General features: G+C 43.4%; 1 protein-coding gene across 1 annotated transcript; it reads right to left on the bottom strand.

Annotated features, from left to right (window-relative positions):
- Positions 1 to 4090: 4090 nt before the first annotated feature.
- LOC111954202 (apolipoprotein B-100) lies at positions 4091 to 22529 on the bottom strand. The gene is made up of 29 exons (XM_023973734.2): positions 22444 to 22529; positions 21350 to 21391; positions 21118 to 21230; positions 20864 to 21009; positions 20567 to 20714; positions 19792 to 19944; positions 19359 to 19483; positions 19175 to 19260; positions 18616 to 19057; positions 18402 to 18516; positions 18154 to 18300; positions 17843 to 18054; positions 17532 to 17727; positions 17235 to 17414; positions 16904 to 17107; positions 16593 to 16760; positions 16265 to 16470; positions 15995 to 16177; positions 15753 to 15883; positions 15418 to 15628; positions 15146 to 15318; positions 14794 to 14957; positions 13083 to 13192; positions 12590 to 12963; positions 6434 to 12472; positions 6239 to 6350; positions 6049 to 6072; positions 5497 to 5683; positions 4091 to 5369 (listed from the first exon to the last, which is right to left on the bottom strand). Exons 1-29 carry the CDS (start codon positions 22496 to 22498, stop codon positions 4371 to 4373), a joined length of 11445 nt encoding a protein of 3814 aa, XP_023829502.1. The 5' UTR covers positions 22499 to 22529; the 3' UTR covers positions 4091 to 4370.
- Between the last annotated feature and the right edge of the window lie 1594 nt (positions 22530 to 24123).

The raw sequence follows: 24123 nt of genomic DNA, 5'->3' as shown, positions 1-24123 counted from the left end.
TACTAAGTATATGTTGTGTAGTAAGCTGTTAGTAGCCCATGTGACTCACCCTAACAATTTGGTCCCTTTTCCCATCATAATTTAGCCTACTTTTCTGACTTGGTGGTGCACATGTAGCCTATAGCCTGTTTTAGATAAATGTCATCATCGAATATTGTAAGAGCTTTCATTGTCTGCCTATATGCACCCTTTATTTATCCTGCAGTTCTGACTTGGTGTACAGAGAGAATACTGTAAGAACGGCCCATGTTCTGAATTCTGTCGCTGTACATTTCAAAAGTGCTGAACAAATAGTTATATTGACCATGTCCGTCCTAGCTCGCTCATTATTGTCTTAATTGAAATTACGGTTTGTCTCTTATCCACTCGTCGTCCCCTTATGCCATAGTTTGTACATCTCAATTGTCAGTAGAAACCACATTTGTTAAAGCATGTCAGCCTTATCAGCCAGGTTTTTTATATGAGGCTGAATGAACTGTTTCGCTGCCAGACAAGGCTCCGCTGATAGCCAGGTGTAGCAATGGTAAAGTATTGGGACTGCTGTTGGGACTCTGCTGTTGGGACAGCTTTATGTAGGCCCTAACAGTTTGTGGGCACTGTTTTTCACCTTTATTGTCCAGTTAATGTATATCCCCCCCATTATTTGAGTTTGCCCCACCAAGATAAACATGCTAAAATCGCCACTGGTTGTCTATCAACAATGACAAGCCACCTGGGTCTGACAACATAGATGGAAAATTACTGAGGATAATAGCGGACGATATGGCAAGTAGGAGTGGCAATATCGTCCCCTATTATCCTCAGTAATTTTCCATCCAAGTTGTCAGACCCAGGTGGCTTGTCATTGTTTGTCTTCAATCTAAGCCAAGAAAGTGTCACGGCCGTCGTCTAGGTGGAAATGACCGGACCAAGGTGCAGCGTAGTCAGCGTACATTTTCTTTTATTTAGAATGTCGCCAACAAAACAAGAAACGACCGTGAAGCTTACTAGGGCTATAGTGCCACTAACAAAGTCAACTACCCACCAACACCAAAGGAAAAAAGGCTGCCTAAGTATGATTCCCAATCAGAGACAACGATAGACAGCTGTCCCTGATTGAGGACCATACCCGGCCAAAACATAGAAATACAAAACATAGAAATAAAGAAACTAGAATGCCCACTCTAGTCACAGAAAGTGTGTGCCCTCAGGCCTGCAGGGAAGCAAAAGTAATTTTTCTACTCGCTACCCCAAGAATAGTACAGCCCCCTTTACTGGCTCAAATAGCCTACCAATCAGCCTGTAACCAACCCTTAGTAAACTTTTGGAAAAAATAGTGTTTGACCAGATACATTTATTTTTTACAGTAAACAAATTGACAACAGACTTTCAGCACACTGATAGGGAAGCTCATTCAACATGCATGGCACTTACACAAATTACTGATGATCAGCTGAGAGAAATTGATAATAAAAAGATTGTAGGAGCTGTTTTGTTAGACTTCAGTACGGTTTTTGACATTATCGAGCATAGTCTGCTGCTGGAAAAATGTATGTTTTATGGCTTTACACCCCCTGCTATATTGTGGATAAAGAGTTACCTGTCCAACAGAACAAAGAGGGTGTTCTTTAATGGAAGTCTCTCAAGCATAATCCAGGGCAGCTGTCTAGGCCCCTTACTTTTTTCAGTCTTTACTATTGACATGCCTCTGGTCAGTGTGTATGTATGCGGATGACTCAAGACTTTACACGTCAGCTACAACAGCGAATTAAGTTACTGCAACACTTAACAAAGAGCTGCAGTCATTTTCAGAATGGTTACAAAGAAATACAGTAAGTAAGTCCTAAATATTTCCAAAACTAAAAGCATTGTATTTAGGACAAGTCATTCACTAATCCCTAAACTTCAGGTAGATATTGTAATGAATAATGTGGAAGTTATGGATTGTAAACTGTAATGGTCATGGTCAAAACATGTTGATGCAACGTAGCTAAGATGGGGAGAAGTTTGTCCATAATAAAGCACTGCTCTGACTTCTTAACAACACAGGCCCTAGTTTGTATGGTCAGGTGCCACAAAGAGAGATTTAGGAAAATTCAAATTGGCTTAGAACAGGGCAGCACAGCTGGTCCTTAGATGTAAACGGAGAGCTAACATTAATAATATGCATGTCAGTCTCTCATGGCTCAAAGTAGAGGAGAGATTGACTTCATCGCTACTTGTTTTTGTAAGAATTATTGACATGCTGGTCTTATGGCTTGGGGGTAGAAGCTGTTAAGGAGCCTTTTGGACCTAGACTTGGCTCTCCGGTACCACTTGCAGTGCGGTAGCAGAGAGAACAGTCAATGACTTTGGTGACTGGAGGCTATTACCATTTTTTGGGCCTTCCTCTGACACCGCCTAGTATATAGGTCCTGGATGGCAGGAAGCTTGGCCCAAGTGATGTACTGGCCATACGCACTACCCTCTGTCGGATGCCGAGCAGTTGCCAAAGCAGGCGGTGATGTAACCGGTCAGGATGGTCTCGATGGTGCAGCTGTAGAACTTTTTGAGGATCTGGGGACCCATGCCAAATCTTTTCAGTCTCCTGTACAGTACATATTCTGCTGTTCTATCGCGCGTGATGTCAGAGGGAGAAAAACGGTGTTTGTTGTTTGCAGTAACTTCTTTGTTGTTGTAACATCACAGACAGAAGTGGTAGTTCCACTGATTAAGGATTCTAGCTTTAAAGGTAGACTCAGTGATTTAAATGTAAACAGGATAGTGGGTCAATTTCCACAACAACTAAGAGCGTTGAAGCGTGAGGCTCAACTTCTCTGCTGTTTCGATGTCGTGGATACCAATCTGTGAACAGCATGAAGCGAACCTGTGCCCATGCACAGATACTGTGTGTGACTGTGTGAGAGTGAAGTCTTGCATCTCGCTCATCTCAATATCTGCGGTGCTGCTCATGGCAACCTCATTTTGCTGAGTCTACCTTTTAATATTCATATGTATTTCATTTCTATATTGCCTTTGATAATTGTCCACCGATGACCATAATATGTTGTGAGGAGCCACTCCCTCACCAGTCATGGTTGGAATACTGTTTGTTCTGTAGTTTGTTCCCATGACAAGCCATGTTGTTTTTTCAATCATTGCATTACTCCCGGACGAAAGCTAGACATGCTGAAAAGTTGTAAATATTTTGTTCCATTGGACATTCCACCTCAATAAAAGCATTTTAATTCCAAGAAGAGTGTCTTGGTCCTCCTTGCTTTTTAAAGCCCATACTAAATAATTAAAGAGATGCTTATGAACGGAAAAGTTACACAAGCTTATGAAAAATAAAGAAAGCACACTATACATAGTCACACACTTTATGTCCCAGTTATTTAATTAGTGTAGAACAGCCAATATCCTCAGAATTGTTCACACTTAAACTAGCTACCTACTGACGTGATGTTACCCGCTGCTGCTCTGAAGCCTGAATACCCTAAGGGTGTTGTATAAAATGTGAAATGCATTCCGCCCCGAGTGATTCCCTAGTCACTAGTCAACCGGAGTACATTTATCTCAATGTCGTTCTACACAGGAGAGAATTGGTTCTTAACAAGACAAGACATCACAGCCACAAAACATGCCGTGTTAGGTGTACAGCAGCATACATCAGCCCTTCATTTGAGTAGTGCTCTATGTTACAGTAATATGTACTTTGCATCCCTTGGTGATCCATAAACAGGTTAGGATTACAGTCAGATCAGAAATGAAAATGTATATTTGAAATAGAAGGGTAGTTTTGATAGCATTCCATGTACAAGTATTTGATAATGCTCAATGATGTGTTTGAGCCATAGTTTGTGTCCTGTGATTCCATAATATCGGTTGGTTTTAAAGATCAGCAAGAGACTTAATATTATTCATATAGGCTTTCCACTTTGCTCATTTTGAAAGTTATATTCGGGCTATGTCTAAAGATCTCTCAACACTGAAAGAAAGTCAGTCTTATCAATATTAATAGTGTCTATGGTTCACATCACTCATTTGCATCACTAATGGAATGCCTGTTGTTAAAATACTGAGGATCTCAAAACATACACATAGCAGGTGAAAAAATATAAATCAAACATAATGCTGTATAAATGTTATTTATTTTGTACTCTCATATTGCATCTTGTATGGTACAGATAGATAGGGAAATAGGACTCAACAGTATTTCATTTTTATGTTGGTAAGTGTACCACTTGTCATTTACACAAAAATGATAAAATAATAGCTGCATGTTTACCTAAATGCTTTAAAGACGTGCTGAAATACTTGTTTGAAGTACATTCCCAGCCCTGTGCCTCTGAGTAGCATAATGTTATACAGATGGGTAGTGTTAGACTCAGGGTTCAGTCTGTGAAGGTATCTCACTGGTGGAAGGGAAAGGGAAGCTCGATCTCAAGCCTTCCACCGCTAACTTTGATGAAAGCCTGGGCCTCCTCAGAAGCCTGCTGCAGAAGACCAGTGATGGCGAGGTTGAGCTGATTAACCACAGACAGAACCATGTCAGCGACGTGTTCAATTGCTATGTTCACCTGCTCCATGTTTAACACAGTATTGACTTGGTCCAGGACGGTCTTGATCACGCCGACAAGGTTATCGTACAGAGCGTTGATGTAGATAGCGACGGCATCCAGATAGTCAGACTTCAGAGTGTCGACAAACTCCTGGGCCTTCTCAACGATGACCTTCAGGGTCTCGCCAAGCTTCTCCAGGACCATGTCAAGGCTCTCCAGATGCTTCACCAGACCAACAAGCTGGGCAAGAGCATGCTTCATGTTGGCTCTCATGTTATCTATGATCTGGCCTCCAGTCATCACATCACCAATTGGCATAGTGACCTGGATGTCGCTGATCATATCGACCAGAGCATTGAAGGAGGCCTCTGCACTGTCTATGACCACCTGGATGGCCTGCTCAACCATAGTGGCAATGCCAGTGGTCAGCTGCTTGAGGACCTTAGGCAGGGTGGTAATTTCCTCAGAGCTAGGGAGCTTGAACTCTGTCTCCCTAAGGAACTTAATGGCAGCATCCAGGAAGACCTGGATGGTTTTCTGGAACTGGAAAACAGTGTTCCTGAAGAGGATTGACAGCTGGCTCAGCTCGGCTGCGTGGCTGTTGGCAGCAGTGTAGGCTTCCTCAATGAGGTTGATGATGGAGCTTTTCAGCCCCTCCACGTGCCCGAAGATCTCATACTTGTTAGAGAAGCTGTTCAGGGTGGATGTGATGGCAGGTAGTCTCTCCTTCAGACCCAGGAGCATGTCGTGGGGGGCCTCCATGTTGTAGGCAACCTGTAGTTTTATCTTATCGGCATCCTTAGCAGTAGCTCTGATGACCAAGATGTCAACATCATCCTCAGGGGCAGACTGTTAGATATAGGAGAAACACAACACATTTCAATTGACCTGTACAATAGGGTGACATCTATTTGACTTGTGAATAGGGACACAAGTATTGAGTATTTTAAGATGAATGAAATTAAAAGAAACGCACAGCATAACGGCTGTAGAGTCTAGCGCTCAGCTGAGATGGTTTCCTGCCCTGGAGCTGAAGACCCAAGAACCCAGTGGATGGAGTAGAGATGGAAGCACTGACGCCATCTCTGCGGGCAGCGTAGCGGAAGTTCACATCAGTGAAGGTTGGGCTGGTGATGTCCACATTCAGGGTGTGGCGGGAGACACTAAGAAGTTGAAGAAAAACAGTGTGATCAGTTACTGTCTATTCAATCATAGTTTAATTAAGCAATAAGGCCCGAGGGGGGTGCGGTATATGGCCAATATATCACAAACCCCCAAGGTGCCTTATTGCTATTATAAACTGGTTACCAACGCAATTAGAGCAGTAAAAATAAATATTTTGTCATACCATGGTATACGGTCTGATATACCACAACTTTCAGCCAATCAGCATTCATGGCTCGAACCACCCAGTTTATAACTCCATGTAATACATGTGTGTAGTAGAAGGTCAAAAGATGTAGACTTTATTTGCTCATGCAATAGTCCTCGATTGAAGTGAATTGAAGGTACATTATTGAGTATTTACCTTCCCTCCTCTTGACGCTTCTTCCTGAAATGCACAAATGACAAAACAAACCATACTAATACATATTCAGGTATCTTCAAATTGCAAAATGTTTGTAAGGATTTGATTAACATTGTGCTAACAAGCCTAAATAATTTGTTTCAATATGTATTATGCATTGAAATCAGCCTGTTTAAAAGTATTACTTTACCTCATAGCCTGGGTAATCACATTCTGAATGTCCATGGTCAGGTCTGCATGGGTAAGGACAGCCTTGCCATTCACGCTCAGGGCTTCGTTCTCAAAGCTTGCAGTGAAGGAAGCTGTTGAGGCAGTTTCAATTTCCTCAAATACAATTATTTTGCATCAAATGATGATATTATAGAGGATATTTTTATAATTTTACCATCCACGTCGTAATCCAGGAAGTTGATGACAGAGGTAGCAGATGACTTCAGTTCGGCCTTGAAGACAGGGGCATCACCCTTCAACTCAGCTGCCAGATTTGTGGTGTACACAGGGGTGGCAATCTTGGCGGTGGTAGAGATCTTCTGCTTGGTCATTGTCAGCTCGACAGCAGTCTTCTCAAAGAAGGAAATGTCACCCACGTTGCTTGGCTGAGACATGTCAATCTCAACATCAGCAGTCAGTGATGTCAATGGTGCAAAGTCAATGGTAGCCTGGGCTACATGCTTTCCCTTGGTGTTGAAGGTAATCACATTGGCRTRYTTGTTGSTSYCYAATTTCAGCACTGCATACACARGGCTCACGGATGCCTCAACAGCCAGGTTCTCYTCCACATCCATRTCCAGGACAYTTGTSTCACCGTTGCTGAGTTTAGCATTGGCAATGATCTTTGAGGTGGAGCGTAGGCCATCAGCATTCAGGTAGATGTTAGCTTCATTGTCCAGAGCTCCCAAAACAGCATTGTATTCCAGGATTGTGGCATCAATGTTGCCCTTGATGGATGACTCCACAGAGATGTACTCAAGGGTTCCCTCTAGCTTCAGGCTGTGGTCAGCCTCTACCTTGCCAATTGCTTTGATAAGGGGCAGGTTGAAATCACCTTTCAGCTTCAATGTAGAGGCAGCATTTGGCTTGGTCTTGGTGTCTGCAACAAATTGCTGATTGGCTTCTAGGTTGAAGATGGGCAGGGCAATCTTTGCACCGGTAGCCACAGACACCGCAGCTTCCAGGTTGTCGGTGCTTAGGCTGAAAGTGCTGTCATGGTTTCCCTCAATGTGGGCATTCTCCAAGGACAGGGATGTGGCCAGCTTAAAACCTCTTTTGGTGGTCAAACTGGTGGTGCCATCAAGCTTGGTCTTAAGAGCCTCAAAAACGGAGGCTGTGGTAGCTCCCAGGCGGAACACAAGGTCATCCTCAGCGTAAAGTCCGGCATTGGCATTCAGATTGAAGATGGGTGACTTCAGGGAGAGTTCGGTGATCAGGTTGCCCAGAGAGTAAAACTGACTCTTCTGGTACAGGATCTTGGAATCAACATCAAGAGACTGCTCTGTGGTGGTCAAGATGTTCTTCAAGCCAGTATGCTCATACAGGTTCAGATCGCTGATGGCTGGAATGTGCATGTTAATGAAGGGCAGATCAATCTCTGGGATGCTGATGGGGTTTGTCAGGAATTCAAGATTTGCCTCACCATTCATGGTAGCAAAGATGCCAGCCTCCTTTTCGTTGTTGTCAATAGTGAAGTTGTAGGAGGATTTGTACTGGTTGAAACGGGCAAGAGCCACAGTGTTGATCTGTTGAGRTTCAGGCTTGATMYTGGCAGAGTAGTCATTCTGGAGATCAATCTTGGCCARCAGTGCCTCGTTGAAGCMYAGCTTGGTGTTTCCCTTGTTCTGGAAGTCAAAGACAACRTCAKTWGGATMAATRWRAARGMTGAGTGAGTTMGACASGATTCCACTGAGARCTCCAACAAGCTCTGTGTCATGGTTTGCCTTCAGTTCAARRTTCAWATKTCCKWAYTRYGCATTTCCAGATYCCACCAGAAGGCTGTTCTTGARSMCTGGGCCTTCTGCRTCAYASCGGGCKTCAAATGTGATGTGACMGWYKATGACTGCATCAGCGTTCARGGTCTGCTTCATCTTCAGAAGGYCAGTGTCGGTGTCAGCGGAGATTGTCAGCTTAGCAGTGCTGGGACTGATGGCGAAGTGAAGGTCACACTTGTGTGTGCCCTCGTGAAAGTTGAACTTCATAGCACCATCATTTCCAARGGTCAGAGTGATTGTTGTGTCCTCCAGGCGGGCAACAGCCTTTTGGGTCACAGAGGCACCATTGGTGAAGCCAAGGATTGGGATATGTATCTGGTGGTTGTAGGTAGTGTCCACAGATGCAGACATACCACCCAATGTGGCAAAGAATGCATTATTGACAATGTCAGCCGTGTAGTGTGCAGTGGTTGCCTTGACTGTGGTCTTAGCTGAGGCCTGGGCTGCAAGGCGGTAGAGGGTCACTGATGCCTGGTGTTCGACTGCAAGTGCAGTGTGGGTAAACTTAAGGTTCTCTGCAACTATCACACGGTTCAACTTGGGGATGGCAACGCGAGCAGTGGAGTCCAGGTTGTAGCTGAATATCTCAAAAATGGGAGATATGGCCTGGGAGGTTAGGAAAGCAGTGAACTGAGGAGTCTCCTCACTGTCAGTAGAGTTCTGGAGCTCAGCAGAGGTCCTAATGCTGTAGATGGGGGTGCTGACTTTGATCTCACCATAGAGCTTGCCAAAGCAAGGGAGACTGATCTCACTGGGAATGGCAGGGAGCTTGATCTCAGGGATCTGGAGAGTTGGAATCTCTAGGAGCTTCTCTGCGGCCATCTTAGGGAGGGCAGGGAAGGAGAACTCTGGGAATGTGATCTCTGGGAGAGTAATGTCAGGTAGGGTTGGCAGGTAGCTCATGGRCAGGTCTCCYYAGAAAYCATCCAAATRAAGKWTCTGGATCTCAAAGTTGACAATYAAYTCMATGAGCTCTGTGACCTTCTGCTTGATATCGTCAAAGGAAACGGTGGTGGCTGGCACTGTGTGGAAACCCAGGATAGTGAACTCAGGGATATCCAGCTGTGTTGGAATTTCAATCTCCTGAAGCTTCTCCAGGCTGACCTTCATGGAGGGCATGACCAGGTCAGTGAGAGGYATGGTGAATGAAGGYAAGTCCAGCTRAGCTGTCTTCAGTCCAGTAACAACWCCCTCAATTATCTGCTTGACCTCGCTGACAATTTGTTGTTCACCAGCAAACTTCTGGATCACCTCAAACACATTGCCGAACACCTCATTGATGATGGTGGTGACCATGGTGTAGTGTTCGCTCAGCTGATGCAGGAAGGAGATTATATAATTTCTGAGGTCCATATCAGTGATTCTCTGCTTCAGGCTGTCAGAAATTGCCTTAAGGTCATTAAGGATGGCATGGTCAGCTATGTCCTTCACTGTTTTGATCATGTCTGCAACCTTGATTTCCCTCAGATGTTCAATGTAGTTAAGTGCAGATGACACAACAAAGTTGACAAACTTTCTTGAAGCCTGAAGTTTCTGTGGGATCTCAAGTGCCTTGATCAGCTCATTCACATGAGCGGTGTATTCAGCAATCATCTGGTTGGTTTCATCCACATAGGCATTGTAATCAAATGACTTCAGCTTCTGGACAACACAGTCGAGATATTCGTTCAGCTGGTCAATCACCTGTTTGATCTCAGTAGCTTTCAAGTAGTTGATGGCTTCTTCCAGCATCTGCATTACCTTCCCTGGGATATCGATGGCCGTCAGCTTGTTAACAAGGACCTGAATTGTTTCACCAATTTTAAACTGCTTAATGAGGTCCACAACCTTCTCCAGGACTGCTTCAACCTTCTTGTCAACATCATATTTGACAATCAGTTCTGTCAACTTGGCATGGAAAGCATTCAACTTACCAAAGATGTCGAAATCCTGAATCACTGCCTTGACAGGCTCAATAGCCTTGCTGAATCTTTGCCAATCTTGCTGAAACTGATCTATCAGCTGCTCAACATAAGCTTCCAAGTTGAGGGAGGTAATGTAGTTCCTCAGATCCTCAACAAATTGGGTTCTGTCAAAGTTCTCAATGAACTGCTTCAATTCACTCACTGCATTTTCAAGCTTAGCCTTGATTTGAAACTGGGCATCAATGTCGTGCAGGAGTGCAATGCTGCTGTCCTTCAGTTTCTGCATGTCAATCTGCTTGATCAGCTCTTCAATGGCATCAATGACAGCTACGATCATAGTAGTGATTTTATACTCCTCGTTGATGGCATTCAGCTCCTGGTTGAGCCTCTGGATGACAGTTTCAGACAGGATGCCATTCACAATCATATCCTTGGTAACATCAACAATTCCCTGAATGCGGGATGACAGATCAATCAGCAGGTTTTCAAAAGCTGTCTTGAGGTTCACCAGAAATGCCTCTAGGTCTTCCAGAGAGATGGCATACACCTGGGTGAGGGTAATCAGGTCCTGTTTGAGCTGGACAGCCTTGCCTTCAAGATTCAGTTTGGTAACAAAGTCACTCACATGCTGGGGCAGAGCCTCAAGCTTAGCCTTGATCTCTTCACTGTTAATGTAATTCTGCAGTTTCTCTGCCATGCTCACAATAGTGATCTTGATGTTTTCCAGGATTGCAGGCAAACTTTCAAGGAAGGGCAGGTTAATCAAGTGACTGTCAGTGTTCTTATCATACTTCAGGAAACCAGAAATTGTGAATTCCTGGTCTTCACTGGCAGCTATGTTCAGGAGGCCGGTGAGGAGGGTTGCAGACAGCTCCAGTCCAAGCCTTTCATTATTGTTGTAGGCACTCACTTCCTGATTGAGGGCATGGTTGTTCACCTTGGACTTCACCCTGATTGTGGCTTTCTGCTCCTGGGGAGTCAAAAGTGTGTCCATCTTGTTGTCCAGTGTGGTCTCCAGGTAGAAGCCATTGTCCAGCTGCTGGGTGACAGAAGCTCTGCATTCATGAGAGCTGGCAAAAGCCAGGGGCTGTGCTTTAAGGAGGAACTTTCCATAGAGCTGAGCGCTCTGCTTGCCATACAYGGTCAGGTCACCATCAGCATTYAAGATGGCYTCAAGATTGAAGTRGAAGGGAATAATGCTGGCACGGATGGTGTTGTCGAAMCGGAAKGGCTGGGAGTTGAAGCGYGCWTCATTMTGGATCRTTGCAGCAAGGCCAATAATTTCAAGCTCAYTGTTGTGGCTCATGTGAGCACCAAGGAGKTTTCCAGTAGTGCTGCACTTAGCATTAGCGGTCAAGTCTGCATAGTTGATCTCATAGGTGTGTTTGAGCTCTTCCTCACCATAGGCCGCCTTCAGGCTTCCAGTAAAGTCAATTTTGTAGATCACTGCCTTCAGCTGAGCCTCGTTGACTAGGTTGGCTCCCAGCAGTTTCAGGTRATTGTTCARATTTACAGAGGCAGTGTAGTCCTGCAYGTCAATGGTGATGTCATGTGTATAGGAAGTGCTCTCGCTGACAATGGCCTCAGCCTTTGAGMTGAAGGCAAGGSTGGAGAGAGTGATGGTCAGTGAGTTGGCATTCTCAACCTTCATGTCATTCAATGCACTCTTGGTCTCAATGGACAGAGTAGCCTTGGAGGCATCAATTCCACCGTTGAAGGTGTTCTCCATGGTGAACGGGCCCTGCAGGGTGYTTGTTCCGCWTGTGGCCAGGCCATCCTTGTTCATMGTCAGGGTAGCTTTGTGTYCAGCTTTGTTCTCAAGCAGCTTTACAGTGGCATCACTGTTCACAGCCAGGCCARTGACATCCAGGGAGSCAGTGASAAGAGAGTATATGCGATTCMRWGAGTYMTCAGRGTTGGWCTCCATCTTGATTGTGACTGCTCCAGAGCCAACAGAASCRTCAYCCTGGTTGTGGATCTTCATGCCAAGGGCAAGGGCATTGGTGTCACATTTCAGYGACAGCTGGTTATCCTTGAAGGCAAGTTCAGCAGCATGGGTCAGGATGTCTTCGAATGCATTCGTGTTAGACACAACAGARAGCTCGCCATTGGCAAAGGATGCAGCAATGGTGTTCTGGGCCTTAAGAATGGTTGAATRAATTTTCAGGGAAGAATCAATCTTTGCCTCTGGTCTGAATGGGAAGATGGTAAAAGACTGTGTGGTGATTGTGGTGCCATAGACATGTCCTGCTTTGACTGTTCCCTCCAAGTTGCTATCACCAGAGATCTTCAGTGTTGGAGTGAATATTGACACTTCAGTATTGAAGCCAACTTGGCCGGTGTGCTCTAGATTTACACTCAGACCCATGGGGCTTGTTGCTTCGATTTTGCTGCTGGATTTCACATTGATCTTGTTGTCTGTAACAGTGCCAACTTCCCTTATGCTAATGCTGGCATCAATGAGCTTGTGGCTCACGGAGGTCTTCACATGGGCCTTGATGGAATCAGCAGCAGTGGTGGCAAGCAATCCAGATCCTATTTACAACACAGAAGGAACAATTATTGATTATTGCACAACTAAACATGTTCCAGATGGTGTAATTCTCTATTATTTACAAAGACATTAGAAAATGTCTGGAGGTGGAGCACTACCTTCAATCTTGATGCACAGGAGTTCCATTGAGCAGCTGCCTGTCACATCAAACTTGGCAGAATAGCTTGGTGTCTCAACGGCATCTTTGCCAGCAGACACTGAGCCCTCCAAGTTGTAGAAGTTGCTCTTCACTTTTGTGGACAGCTGAGCTTTTCCGAAGAGGGGCACAAACACATCAAGGGTCTCTGGGATGAAAAGCTCAGGGATGGGGATCTCCATGGATGCAATGTCCAAGCCAAGCAGGGGCAGAACCAGGTGTGGTGTGGTCAGTGCAGCTGGGAAGTTCAGCTCCTCAGATGATTTTCCACCAAGAGGCAGGGGAATGGCGATGAAGATACGCTCATTGTTGAAGTGGTAAGCAGCTGTGGCCTCACTGTTTAAGAAAATTATATTTAATCTAATTAGTCATGGAACCCCCCCCCCCCCAAAAAAAAAATCAGTTAATGTATTGATAGAAAATGATTCTTATGGTAGTTGATTGATGTAACTTACGCATTCAGGAACAGTTTCTCAGGCAGAGTCATCTCCGGCATCCCAGGGACTCTCAGGCTCTGCATGTATGGGATATCAGCAGCATATTTCTCAAGGTAGTTGTTGGTTGCCTGTAATAGAAATACAGTACCAGTCAAAAGTTTGGACACACCTACTCATTCCAGGGTCTTTCTTTATTTTTACTATTTTCTACATTGCAGAATAATAGTGAAGACATCAACACTATGAAATAACACATATGGAATCATGTAGTAACTAAGAAAGTGTAAAACATATCACAATATATTTTACTTTTGAGATTATTCAAAGTAGCAACCCTTTGCCTTGATGACAGCTTGGCATTCTCTCAACCAGCTTCATGAGGTAGTCACCTGGAATGCATTTCAATTAACATATGTGCCTTGTTAAAAGTGAATTTGTGGAATTTTGTCGACCTTCTTAATAAGTTTAAGCCAATCAGTTGTGTTGTGACAAGGTAGGGGTGGTATACAGAAGATAGCCCTATTTGGTAAAAGACCAAGTCCATATTATGGCAAGAACAGTTCAAATAAGCAAAGAGAAACGACAGTCCATCATTACTTTAGAACATGAAGGTCAGTCAATCCGGAACATTTCAAGAACTTTTAAAGATTCTTCAAGAGCAGTCGCAAAAACCATCAAGCACTATGGTGAAACTGGCACTCATGAGGACCACCACAGGAAAAGAAAACCTAGAGTTACCTCTGCTGCAGATGCTAAGTTCATTAGAGTTACCAGCCTCAGAAATTGCAACCCAAATAAATGCTTCACAGAGTTCAAGTAAAAGACACATCTCAACATCTGTTCAGAGGCGACTACGTGAATCAGGCCTTCATGGTCGAATTGCTGCAAAGAAACCACCACTAAAGGACACCAATAATAAGAAGAGACTTGGTTGGGCCAAGAAACATGAGAAATGGATATTAGACCGGTGGAAATCTGTCATTTGTTCTAATGAGTCGCAGAGTATGTGAACGGATGATCTCCGCATGTGTGGTTCCCACCGGGAAGCATGGAGGAGGAGGTGTGATGGTGTGGGGGCGCTTTGCTGGTGACACTGTCGGTGATTTATTTACAACTCAAGGCACACTTAACCAGCATGGCTACCACAGCATTCTGCAGCAATACACCATCCCATCTGGTTCGAGCTTAGTGGGACTATAATTTGTTTTTCAACAGGACAATGACCCAACACACCTTCAGGCTGTGTAAGGGCTATTTGACCAAGAAGGAGAGTAATGGAGTGCTGCATCAGATTACCTGGCCTCCACAATCACAGGGCTTAAACCCAATTGAGATGGTTTGGGATGAGTTGGACCGCAGCGTGAAGGAAAAGCAGCCAACAAGTGCTCAGCATTTGTGGGAACTCCTTCAAGATTGTTAGAAAAGCATTCCATGTGAAGCTGGTTGAGAAAATGCCAAGAGTGTGCAAAGCTGTCATCAAGGCGAAGGGTGGCTACTTTGAAGAATAGATTTTGATTTGTTTAACACTTTTTTGGTGTTAAACAAACTATTTCATGGTTTTGATGTCTTCACTATTATTCTACAATGTAGAACATTTTAAAAATATAGAAAAACCCTTAAATGAGTAGGTGTGTCAACGTTTGACTGGTACTGTACATATTGTAATATATTAAGTTCAGTGAGGACAAAATAGTGATCATAAGATTAAAGTGTTTTTTTGTTGTTTTACCTCTGCAGACTTGGTGAGGATGTGACGAACCTTCATGTCGGTCTGGCCCACCTGCTGATCAAGAACATCCCTGACCATCTTCTGGATTGCCTCGGCATGAGGGAGGATGTTCTGGATCTCAGAGTTCATGTCAGACTTGACCTCAGCCACAATCTTCTCGTCATCTACAAAGTAAGATTCATTAAAGTAATGAAGTAATTAAAGTAAATTAAATTGAATGTTAATGACTTTCCCATGGATACTTGACATTTAAAGCCTGGCAAAGCTCTCAGAAACATACAGTTAAAAATGATCAAGAAGCAAAACATTTTATCATTGTACAAAATCTGGTCGTTATTGAAAGCCTGCATACCATATTTTAGGGTGATCTTTTGCACTGAGGTGGTCTCTGGGAGCTTGATGTCACTCTCAAGCTCAAGTTCCAGTTCCTCACCACGCTTCACGTTGACTGTAACTGTGGCGTCAGCCTTGATTGAAGGGACAAGCAGCTGCACCTGCAGCATAGCATCCTTCATGGCCTCAATTCTGCATAGAAAACCATGAGTCAGTTGGAATTTGGAAGAAATGGAACACATAAGAAACCAAAACAGGGAAGTACTTTGTGGGGCAGCATTGTCAGCTTACTTAGCGCGGCCAACCAGGGACAGCTGAGGGATGTTCTTGTTGATGAGGTCAATGGAGATGGAGTGTATTCCTTTGCCCTTGGTGTTGCCATCCACAACGCCCAGTCTGATTCCGGCCTCCAAGTCAAAGTCAGGGATCTGGATGTCGGTGGTGAGGACATTCTTCCTCCTGTTGTACTTCACAGTGGCTGTGGCCTCAGTGGGGTCAGCACCTGTGTCCAGGATAAACTGAATAAGTTAGTCACCAAGGAAAATGTTGTACGACAGAAATGGAAGGACTGTGTTACTCTAAAAGAGGGCTTTTGTAACTTCGAGCTTTTGCCTTCAGGACCATACCTTCTGCCTTCAGGACCATCTTTACAGTGTCAACTTTCTGACGACCTTCTTCTCCCTCCCTGAGGATTTCGTAGCCGATGGTGGCCGTGTATTCAGTGACCTCACCAGTGGGGCGGAGCTCCACAGCAAGCCTAAATAAATGTTTCATTTCCAAAAGTTATGTCTAAGATCAATTTCTACCTGAAAATAGGAAAACATAAATGGAGCATGTTAAAATGTATTTGCATAGAACTAGTACTTACTTGCTATCTCCGGTAAAGGGGAAGTAGGGTGCAGTGTCATGGGAGCTAGCATCAGAGTACTGAAGGGTGMTGCAGTACTTCATACCAGCTAAGAATGGAGTGCACTCAGACACATCAATTCTGTCCTCTACCAGAGACGGGATGGGTTTCACTCCAGCAGAGGTCACTTCGAACAGCTTGTTGCTATAATAGGGGTCGCGGAAAGGAAATGTTTAGGCTCTGATAAATATTGGTCATCAAGTGTTATCTGAATGATACTCTGACACTTACGTGATGCTGATGAGCTTGGCAGGACCCTGAGGAGCAGGGATGGTCAGCTTGACCTGGTTGTCGGCCATGACGATCTTAGCGCTGAGCCCACTCTCATGGTATAGGCTGGTGTGCATCTCCAAGCCAGAGAGAAGGTACTCAGGAATGTGGGAACCAACCCGGGCCACAAACTCAATTCCAGCGGAGGGCATGAAGGAGACCTCGCTCTGTGGGAAAGGGATCAGTCCAAGTATATTATATAGATATGCAAAAAGACTGACGGACTTCACATGTATTAGGGTTACTACAAATAGAAAACAGATCAGTGAAAATAAATATAAAAGTTTACCATGTCGGGTGTAATGTGCAGTCCTCCCTTGATGCCAGGGGTGAAGGTACCAGACAGGGCAATCTTCAGTGGTACACCAGTGGCAGTTGGCAGGAAGAATTCGTTATCCATGAAGATGTAATGGGCGAAGACTTCATTGTCAGCGTTGGTCATCAGTCCCTTCATCAGCTGTGGAACATGTAGATTTCAGATTTTGGATAGTAAATTGAGTTTACATTTTTTATCATTGATATGTCATTCTTGCCAGATGAGTTAACATTAATGTATATCTGAAGTGATAGTGTTGCTTTTTTCCATATCTTTGTACATACATCAGCGGGGAACATCTTGAGTACGTTGTCAATCATCAGACCAGCAGAGTAGGCCATCTTCTCCATCTCATTGGTCTTCAGGTATCCAAGTTCATTTCCCAGCAGTCTCAGGTAAACCATAGCCTCAGGGGACTCCTGAGCCTTCAGATTCTTGACCAGTTTGTTGAGGTTGCGGCCAATTTCTCTCACAATGTTCTGGGAAGCCTACAGAATATTTTTTTCAAGGAAAGAGGCAGTTAGCTCATGCTACAATTAAATAACTAGGATTACAATCACACAAATTAAAATGTTTGGTAAGGAAAGAAGAAGAACATAGTATGGTTTTGAATACCTGTCTCTTCATTCTGTCTTTCTTCAGAGCGGGCATCATTCTCTTCATGACCTCATTAACCTGCAGAGGCATCTTGTCAGAAACGAAGTAGACGGTCTTTAGAACTGTGTCAGGGAAGAATCCGTTCTCTCCGAACAAAGCCTCAACAGTTGGCTCAAGTCCTTTGCCTTCCATGCCAACCTTACAAGTGAAGAGAATGTTTACCATGAGACTGATAGAAAAATAAGTGTATATTCTGCAAAAAAACATCAACCCTATAATAGTTTTTAGGGAAACAACTCAAATAGTATTTTTTACCTCCACCATGTCAACATTGTAGCCGAAGGCCTTCAGGGTCATCTCCAGCATGACTTCCTTGGGCAGATAGCTGGTGCCCTCGAAGAGCATATTTCCTTGCACAGATCCGATCWTGTAGTTGCGGGAAAACTTGGTGGGATCCATGACAGTTCCAACCTCATTGRCCTGCAGGGCATCAAGAATRTTCTGTCTCAGCCTMTAATGGAWGGAATAATTTATTARATGGTCAAACCTATGATGAGGAGGGGAGAATCGAACAGAATATTTCTGTTAGCTGAGGCAGTAAATACTGCAGATGATATCTCWCGTACTCCTGMGTCTCYGCTGCTGTGGATMCCAGTATYTTAGTCAGGTGGGAGATGACAAAGCTCTTGGCCTGCTGGTCTTCTTCGATGGGCAGAGCGGCGGCCAGCTGAGCCAGTTCAGCAGGCTGYGGGTCCTTCATCAGCACCAGGTAGGCAGCAACACGCTTCTGCAGGGGGCTAGCACCACTCAAAAGAACCTGCATGAGCACCTCTCTGCCCTGTAAACAGGAGAATGTGTATAACWGTTCTGCAGTGAACAAAGAGTTGACGGTTTCCATATATATATTTTTAAAGCTAATAGGATAAGAGTGAGTTACCTCCTCAGGGACAGGGGTCTGTCTGAATGCCTGAATGGCAGCCTGTTGGACTTCCAGGGAAGCGGCGGGCTCGTTTACACACTGGATCACAGCAGACTTCAGGGCAGGACTAGCGGCTCCCATGGCTGCAGCCATGTTACCAATAACCTGGGGAGCAGAAGGAAGCAAACATGAATTATTCTGATTCAAATTGTTGCTTGCTGTGTGAGTAAATCTGAAAAAGCTAAGGAGAGCGATGGAACATTCACCCTCAGGGTCAGGAAGTTCTGCTCCTTGTCACCGGTGCAGTCACCCAGCTGGGCAACTGCAAACTCAGCCACAGCCTCGATCTCAGGGGTCACTTTGCCCTCAGCCTTGTAGAACCTGATGAGGAACACAATGTGAAATTCAACATAAGAATTTCATTGTCTGCATCTGCTCAGTTCCATTTAGAAAATATGTTGCTTTAAAATGTCTGTTTACCTCTTGACAACATTGCTCAGGGCATACAGGATAGGCTTGCTCTGCTTGTACCGTGCCATAGCCAGCATGTCGCTGACCAGGAGGGCAGAGGGGTTGGGGACCAGTCCCATAGCGAACACGACGGCATCAACCTCAAAGGCAGAGTTGTCAAAGGTCCTGAGGATCTGCATGATGGCACTGCTGCACTCTGGGGTACCGCACTGGGCCAGAACCTGGTAGGTCAGGGATCCGGACAATTTCAGGGCCTCGGGGATAGCAGGGCTCAGGGTTTCAGCCTTCATTCCACGGACCATGCTCACAAGCTGCTGGAAGAGGTGGGCTCTCCTCTCACCGTTGGACAGAGTGGCCAGTTCCCTCAAGACGGCCAGAGCAGCATCCTTGTCCTGAACAACACTCTTGTCCTCAGCAGCTTCCATTGGCAGACCCTTGAGGTTGGCCACATCTGCAGGAAGGTAAAGTCAGTTTTGACACTGAGCGGGTGAAATGAATTATCCCAATTATGTCTGACTGTCTACAATAATCATCTTCATAATTAGAATGCAATGTAAGTGATACTTACTGTGGTCAAAAACTCTCTCATTGTATGTGGAAACCTCCAGCAGAGTCAGGAACTGCTTGCCAACGTTGGTAACTCCATACTCTCCCCTGTGGAAAGCCAAAGGGATGATAAAGACGTATGCAACATCTCTTAACATTGCAGGTACGTATTTCATAAAACATTATAGGCATAATGTTTTACACACTTGTGAGAGAAAGGCACCAGGATGTGGTTCTCAGTGCAGGCACCAGAGATCATGTGCTTCTTGTCATTGTCAAACTTGTAGTTGCAGGTCTGGGAGCTTCTGATCAGCTGAGCAAGAGGATAGTGCTGTAGGAGGAGAAATTATTATTGTTTCGTTTTTTTTTGTAAAGGAGTTAAAAAGTGAATAAGGAGTAATATTAGTTGTCATTTCAGCTACTGGAGCGGAGAAAGATAATTACTTTGAATGGTTTTTGGAAAGGAGTTAAAAAGTGAATAAGGAGTAATATTAGTTGTCATTTCAGCTACTGGAGCGGAGAAAGATAATTACTTTGAATGGTTTTTGGAAAGGAGTTAAAAAGTGAATTAGGATTAATAAATTATTTAGGGTGTATTTCAGAATCTAACCAGCGACTTTTACTGTTTTCCAGTCTTACCATGCCAGAGATGAGGGCCAGGGGGCTGGTGTGGTCCCTCTGGGGGATGAAGTGGTCACATTTGGACAAGTCCCTGTTGAGAGTGATGTCAGTAGCGATGTCCTCCATGGCGTTGACTATGTAGTGGGTCTTGCACATGCCGTGGATGGTGGGCTGAGGGGAAAGTCAATGACCCTTGTCATATTTGAATAAATATAAATACTGATTTATGTTTTCTGAAAAACTGAATGTGACAAATTGCTCTCTGCAGAGCCATGAACATAATTTTCTTGGCTAGTCTTGTACCTTGTAGTGCATCACGTCGGCGTGCCAACAGTACTGCATTCCCTTTAATTTATTATTGCTTTATTACACAATAATTACATTTTTGTTTCTTGGATTCACTAAAACAAGCACCAATATGTACCTTTGTTTACCAGGTAGTTTCCAATTGTATTGAATAATATGGAGTAATAAGGTACACTGTTTATTTGACCTTTATTTAACTAGGCAAGTCAGTTAAGAACAAACTCTTATTTTAAATGACAGCCTAGGAACAATGGGTTAACTGCCTTGTTATGGGGCAGAATGGCAGATTTTTACCTTGTCACCTCGGGGATTCGATCTTGCAACCTTTCGGTTACTAGTCCAGTGCTCTAACCACTAGGCTACTCTAAAGTACCCATTGGCGTAATAAAGTACTCAATAAGAAATGACTTGCTCATATCACTGAAACTACACTGTAATACAAAGTGTGTAGTTATGATTAGGGTGTTTTCTGAGAAGATCAACATACCATTTTCTTGTTGTTCTCCTCTTCCAGCAGGGGCACGGCAAGGGCAGAGACGATACCTCTCTTGATGTTCAGGATGGTCACGGACTCATCCTCCTCAGGGTACAGTTTCACATCGTACACTCCCTCAACCACAACCTTCAGAGGATGTCTGAGCAGGGACAGAGAGGTGAAAGGTTGGATACCAGTTGTTAACTCCAAATTACAATGTGCTTAATTGAAGAGAGGACAAGGAATTTTTAACAAATATTGGGGACAAGGGTTGGGTTAGGGCATGTGTGACAGCCTTTGGGGTCTTACTTCTCCATTGCAGCAGTGAAGGCATCAGATCCGGGTGCAGGTCCGAACACAGGGTTCCCCTCTGAGTCCATATCGACAACCTCACTCAAGCTACAGCCTGTGGTGCGCAGGATGTAGCTGCAAGACTGAGGAACTTCAATCTCAACCTATAGGGGGAGACAAAGAGGTTAGACGGCTTCCTTACTGGAATGTTGCGTGAGGACAATATTAATGGACTGAAGTGAAGGCTTAATGTTCTGAGGTATGATGTCTACCTTGCAAGAGCACTTGGGTCCATTTATGAGATTGGAAGCTCCTTTAATGGCATTCAGGGACTCTGCTTCGTACTGGTATTCATATTTGTGAAGGCTCTTGTACCTTCTTGCCACTAGGGAGAGATTAGAAATTGTATTTTGAATGTGTTTGAGTAAAGACCCGTCATGTTGCCATAACAGTCAGCAAACTGCAGCACATTGGTAGGATAAGCAATGATTTGTTGGTACGTACGCAAGCATGTTGGATGTTCTTCGGCACCATCGTCTTGGGAGTCTGTGAGAGGATAACGCAATTTTGGTCAAAGCAGGATTATACAGAAGTTTTATAATTAATTACAACATGACTGAAATCGTTTTTAAGTGTGTAAAAAAAGCAGCTTTTCTTTCTTTGAAGTGTGTGGGTGCAGTTATGTATCTGTTCAACTGCCTGTCCCCTCTACTCACTTTACTATCAAATCATGTGGGCGTGAGGGGGAACTGCCCCCAATCGTTTAAAATAAAAACTGTGATATTGTTTACATCCCAGAAAGTGATATTTGCACGTCTGCACTGTCAGAATTCAGATATTTGTAAAATTGCTTGCACAGTATCACTTATTAAATCATACATTTTGTGAGAAAACACTGTTTTACCAGACTAAAAATAGAGGACAAAAAGCTCAAAGACAGATCTCGACTAGCTGAACAGGACTTTCATCATTTACATTTTATTTTGATGGTTCGGGTTCACCATCAGAAATAGTTTAGCTGATATACAGTCAATGTATTTGGCGGTTTTGAAGAAAGTTAACTTGTAATTTGCAACAGGGACAGTGCTTATTTTACGAGATTAACTGTGCAATGTCGAGAGGAGATGCTTCAGTTCACTCTGTAAGTGTTATTTTCAACAACAAAAAAAGATTTTGCAACAAAATGACATAATAGATATTGCACATGCAAAGTAAAATGCACATAGCTAAAAACACCCACTTTTATAAACACATTCTAGTTGTTCAATTTAACAGCTACCGATAATTTGGTTTGGCATTGGAATATTTATTTATTTAAAATTAAACATTTCCGAATGGAACACTTCTAAAGAAAATACCTTAAATCTGAAAATTACAAACATGAAAACTTAAGAAACAAACTACTGCTGGGTAAAAGTTCATTTTAAATCTTTAAAAAAGTTAACAGCTACATACATGTCTCTTTGGTATTATAATATGTAAAACAAAAAATGTCCAAAATAAAAACTTTTAAAGCATATACTTAATATCTGATATATCTGATAATATCTAAAAATAGATTTTTATCCACAGCAGGGACCAGCCAGAGAGGTACTTACGGGTTAAGGCAAAGGTGCTCAGAAGAAGCAAAAGAGAGAGCTTTGTGTTCCCCATGATGGGTTCGTTGAAGCTCTTTCCTTTGCGTTGGCGAGTACTCGTCGAGACTGATTTCTCCACTCCAGCACTAGTCTTTTATACCCTAGGGATTCTATAGGAAGGGGAGGTGGGAGCTACAGACAGTGCTGCCCCTACTCCAAAGTCCATCCCATACGTATGTGTGGAGGGACAAAGGCAACTAATTTCATAAAACTGTCCATGGATATGATAACAAACTTGCAGAATCAGTCATTTTTGTGCAGTAGTAACGCGTATTTTCCAAGATTAGGAAGACCACTAAAGAAAACAGCAAAAACTAGTGATTTCTCTCAATGTAAATGAATTGCGAAGGTTTCATCTTATTTCACACATTTTATATATATTTTTTCCTGATAAAACTACAATTCACTTGTTAGAAGGGGATTGAGCCAAAAATTAGGCAATACATAATCCCAACTATGATATAGTATAATTTTAACTCAATGTCATAAAAGCATGCATTCAACAACATAGCATTGACATAATATATAAAAGCAAAACGTTTTAAAAACGTTTTGTTGATACACATTAGAACATATTTATGTGCTTAAGATGGAGAAAATGAAGAGTAAATACTTCCACTTGTTTAGTTTGAATTGGTTAATTAAGCAGATCATGCTATGGCTATCAATTACTCCCATCTTAGGATATTCAGAGGGATATCACATTCACAAGAAACAAATAGGTCATCACTGTGTATGTATCTATGGACTTATGACTTATCTATATTGCATGGACATAGTATACTTAATGCATTAGGCAAGTGTAGCAAGGCCTGGCCACTGCCACTGATTGGAGCGAGGCGGGTCTGGGTACAGAGCTACAGGCAAGGGTGAAGTCCAAAAAAAGGCTTTATTGCATCATTTTCTTGACTAACAAAAAGCTGACTTGCATATAACTTCAAACTGAGAATTCAAACATAAGCTTATAGGTCTGCATGATCTATATTCAGCCTCTCTTCATACAATATGGAGATGAGAGTTCAGAGCCACAAAGGTAATCATTTCTTTGCAGGGTATTATACTGATATTTCCTGTGCATTGATAACGAGTGATGGAATTGGCCATGTGTGTATCATTATCAACAAACTCTTCAAAGGAGCACTGATTTGTCAATGTCTTTGTCTTGAGCGCACGTGTGATGTGAAATCTGCTTAGCACAGGGAACATATTCTCACGTCTATAAATCTCAATGTCTGCATTGGATTAAGATAGGCAGACTGTACCTACCAAAAACCATTTTTATTTTACCTTTGTTTATCTAGGCAACTCCATTAAGAATAAGTTCTTATTTTCAATGATGGCCTAGGAACAGTGGGTTAACTGCCTTGTTCAGGGGCAGAACGACAGATTTTTACCTTGTTAGCTCAGGGATTTGATCTTGCAACCTTTCGGTTACTAGTCCAACACTCTAACCACTAGGCTACCTGACGCCCCAATGTTCTAAATTAACATAGCCAACGCCATTCCTCACATATTGCATTTGAGCTGTTTAAGTGTAAAATATTTCAGACGACTCGTGATACTTTATTAATTCCGTACATGGAGGAGTTTAACTTCCCTGAGACACTCAGCAGCACATCACAACCCTCTTCTTCATAATTG

The sequence above is a fragment of the Salvelinus sp. IW2-2015 genome, linkage group LG28 (assembly GCF_002910315.2).
Source record: "Salvelinus sp. IW2-2015 linkage group LG28, ASM291031v2, whole genome shotgun sequence".
NCBI lineage: Eukaryota > Metazoa > Chordata > Actinopteri > Salmoniformes > Salmonidae > Salvelinus > Salvelinus sp. IW2-2015.
The sequence above is the reverse complement of the archived record's forward strand: the minus strand, read 5'-3'. Positions and strand labels throughout refer to the sequence as shown.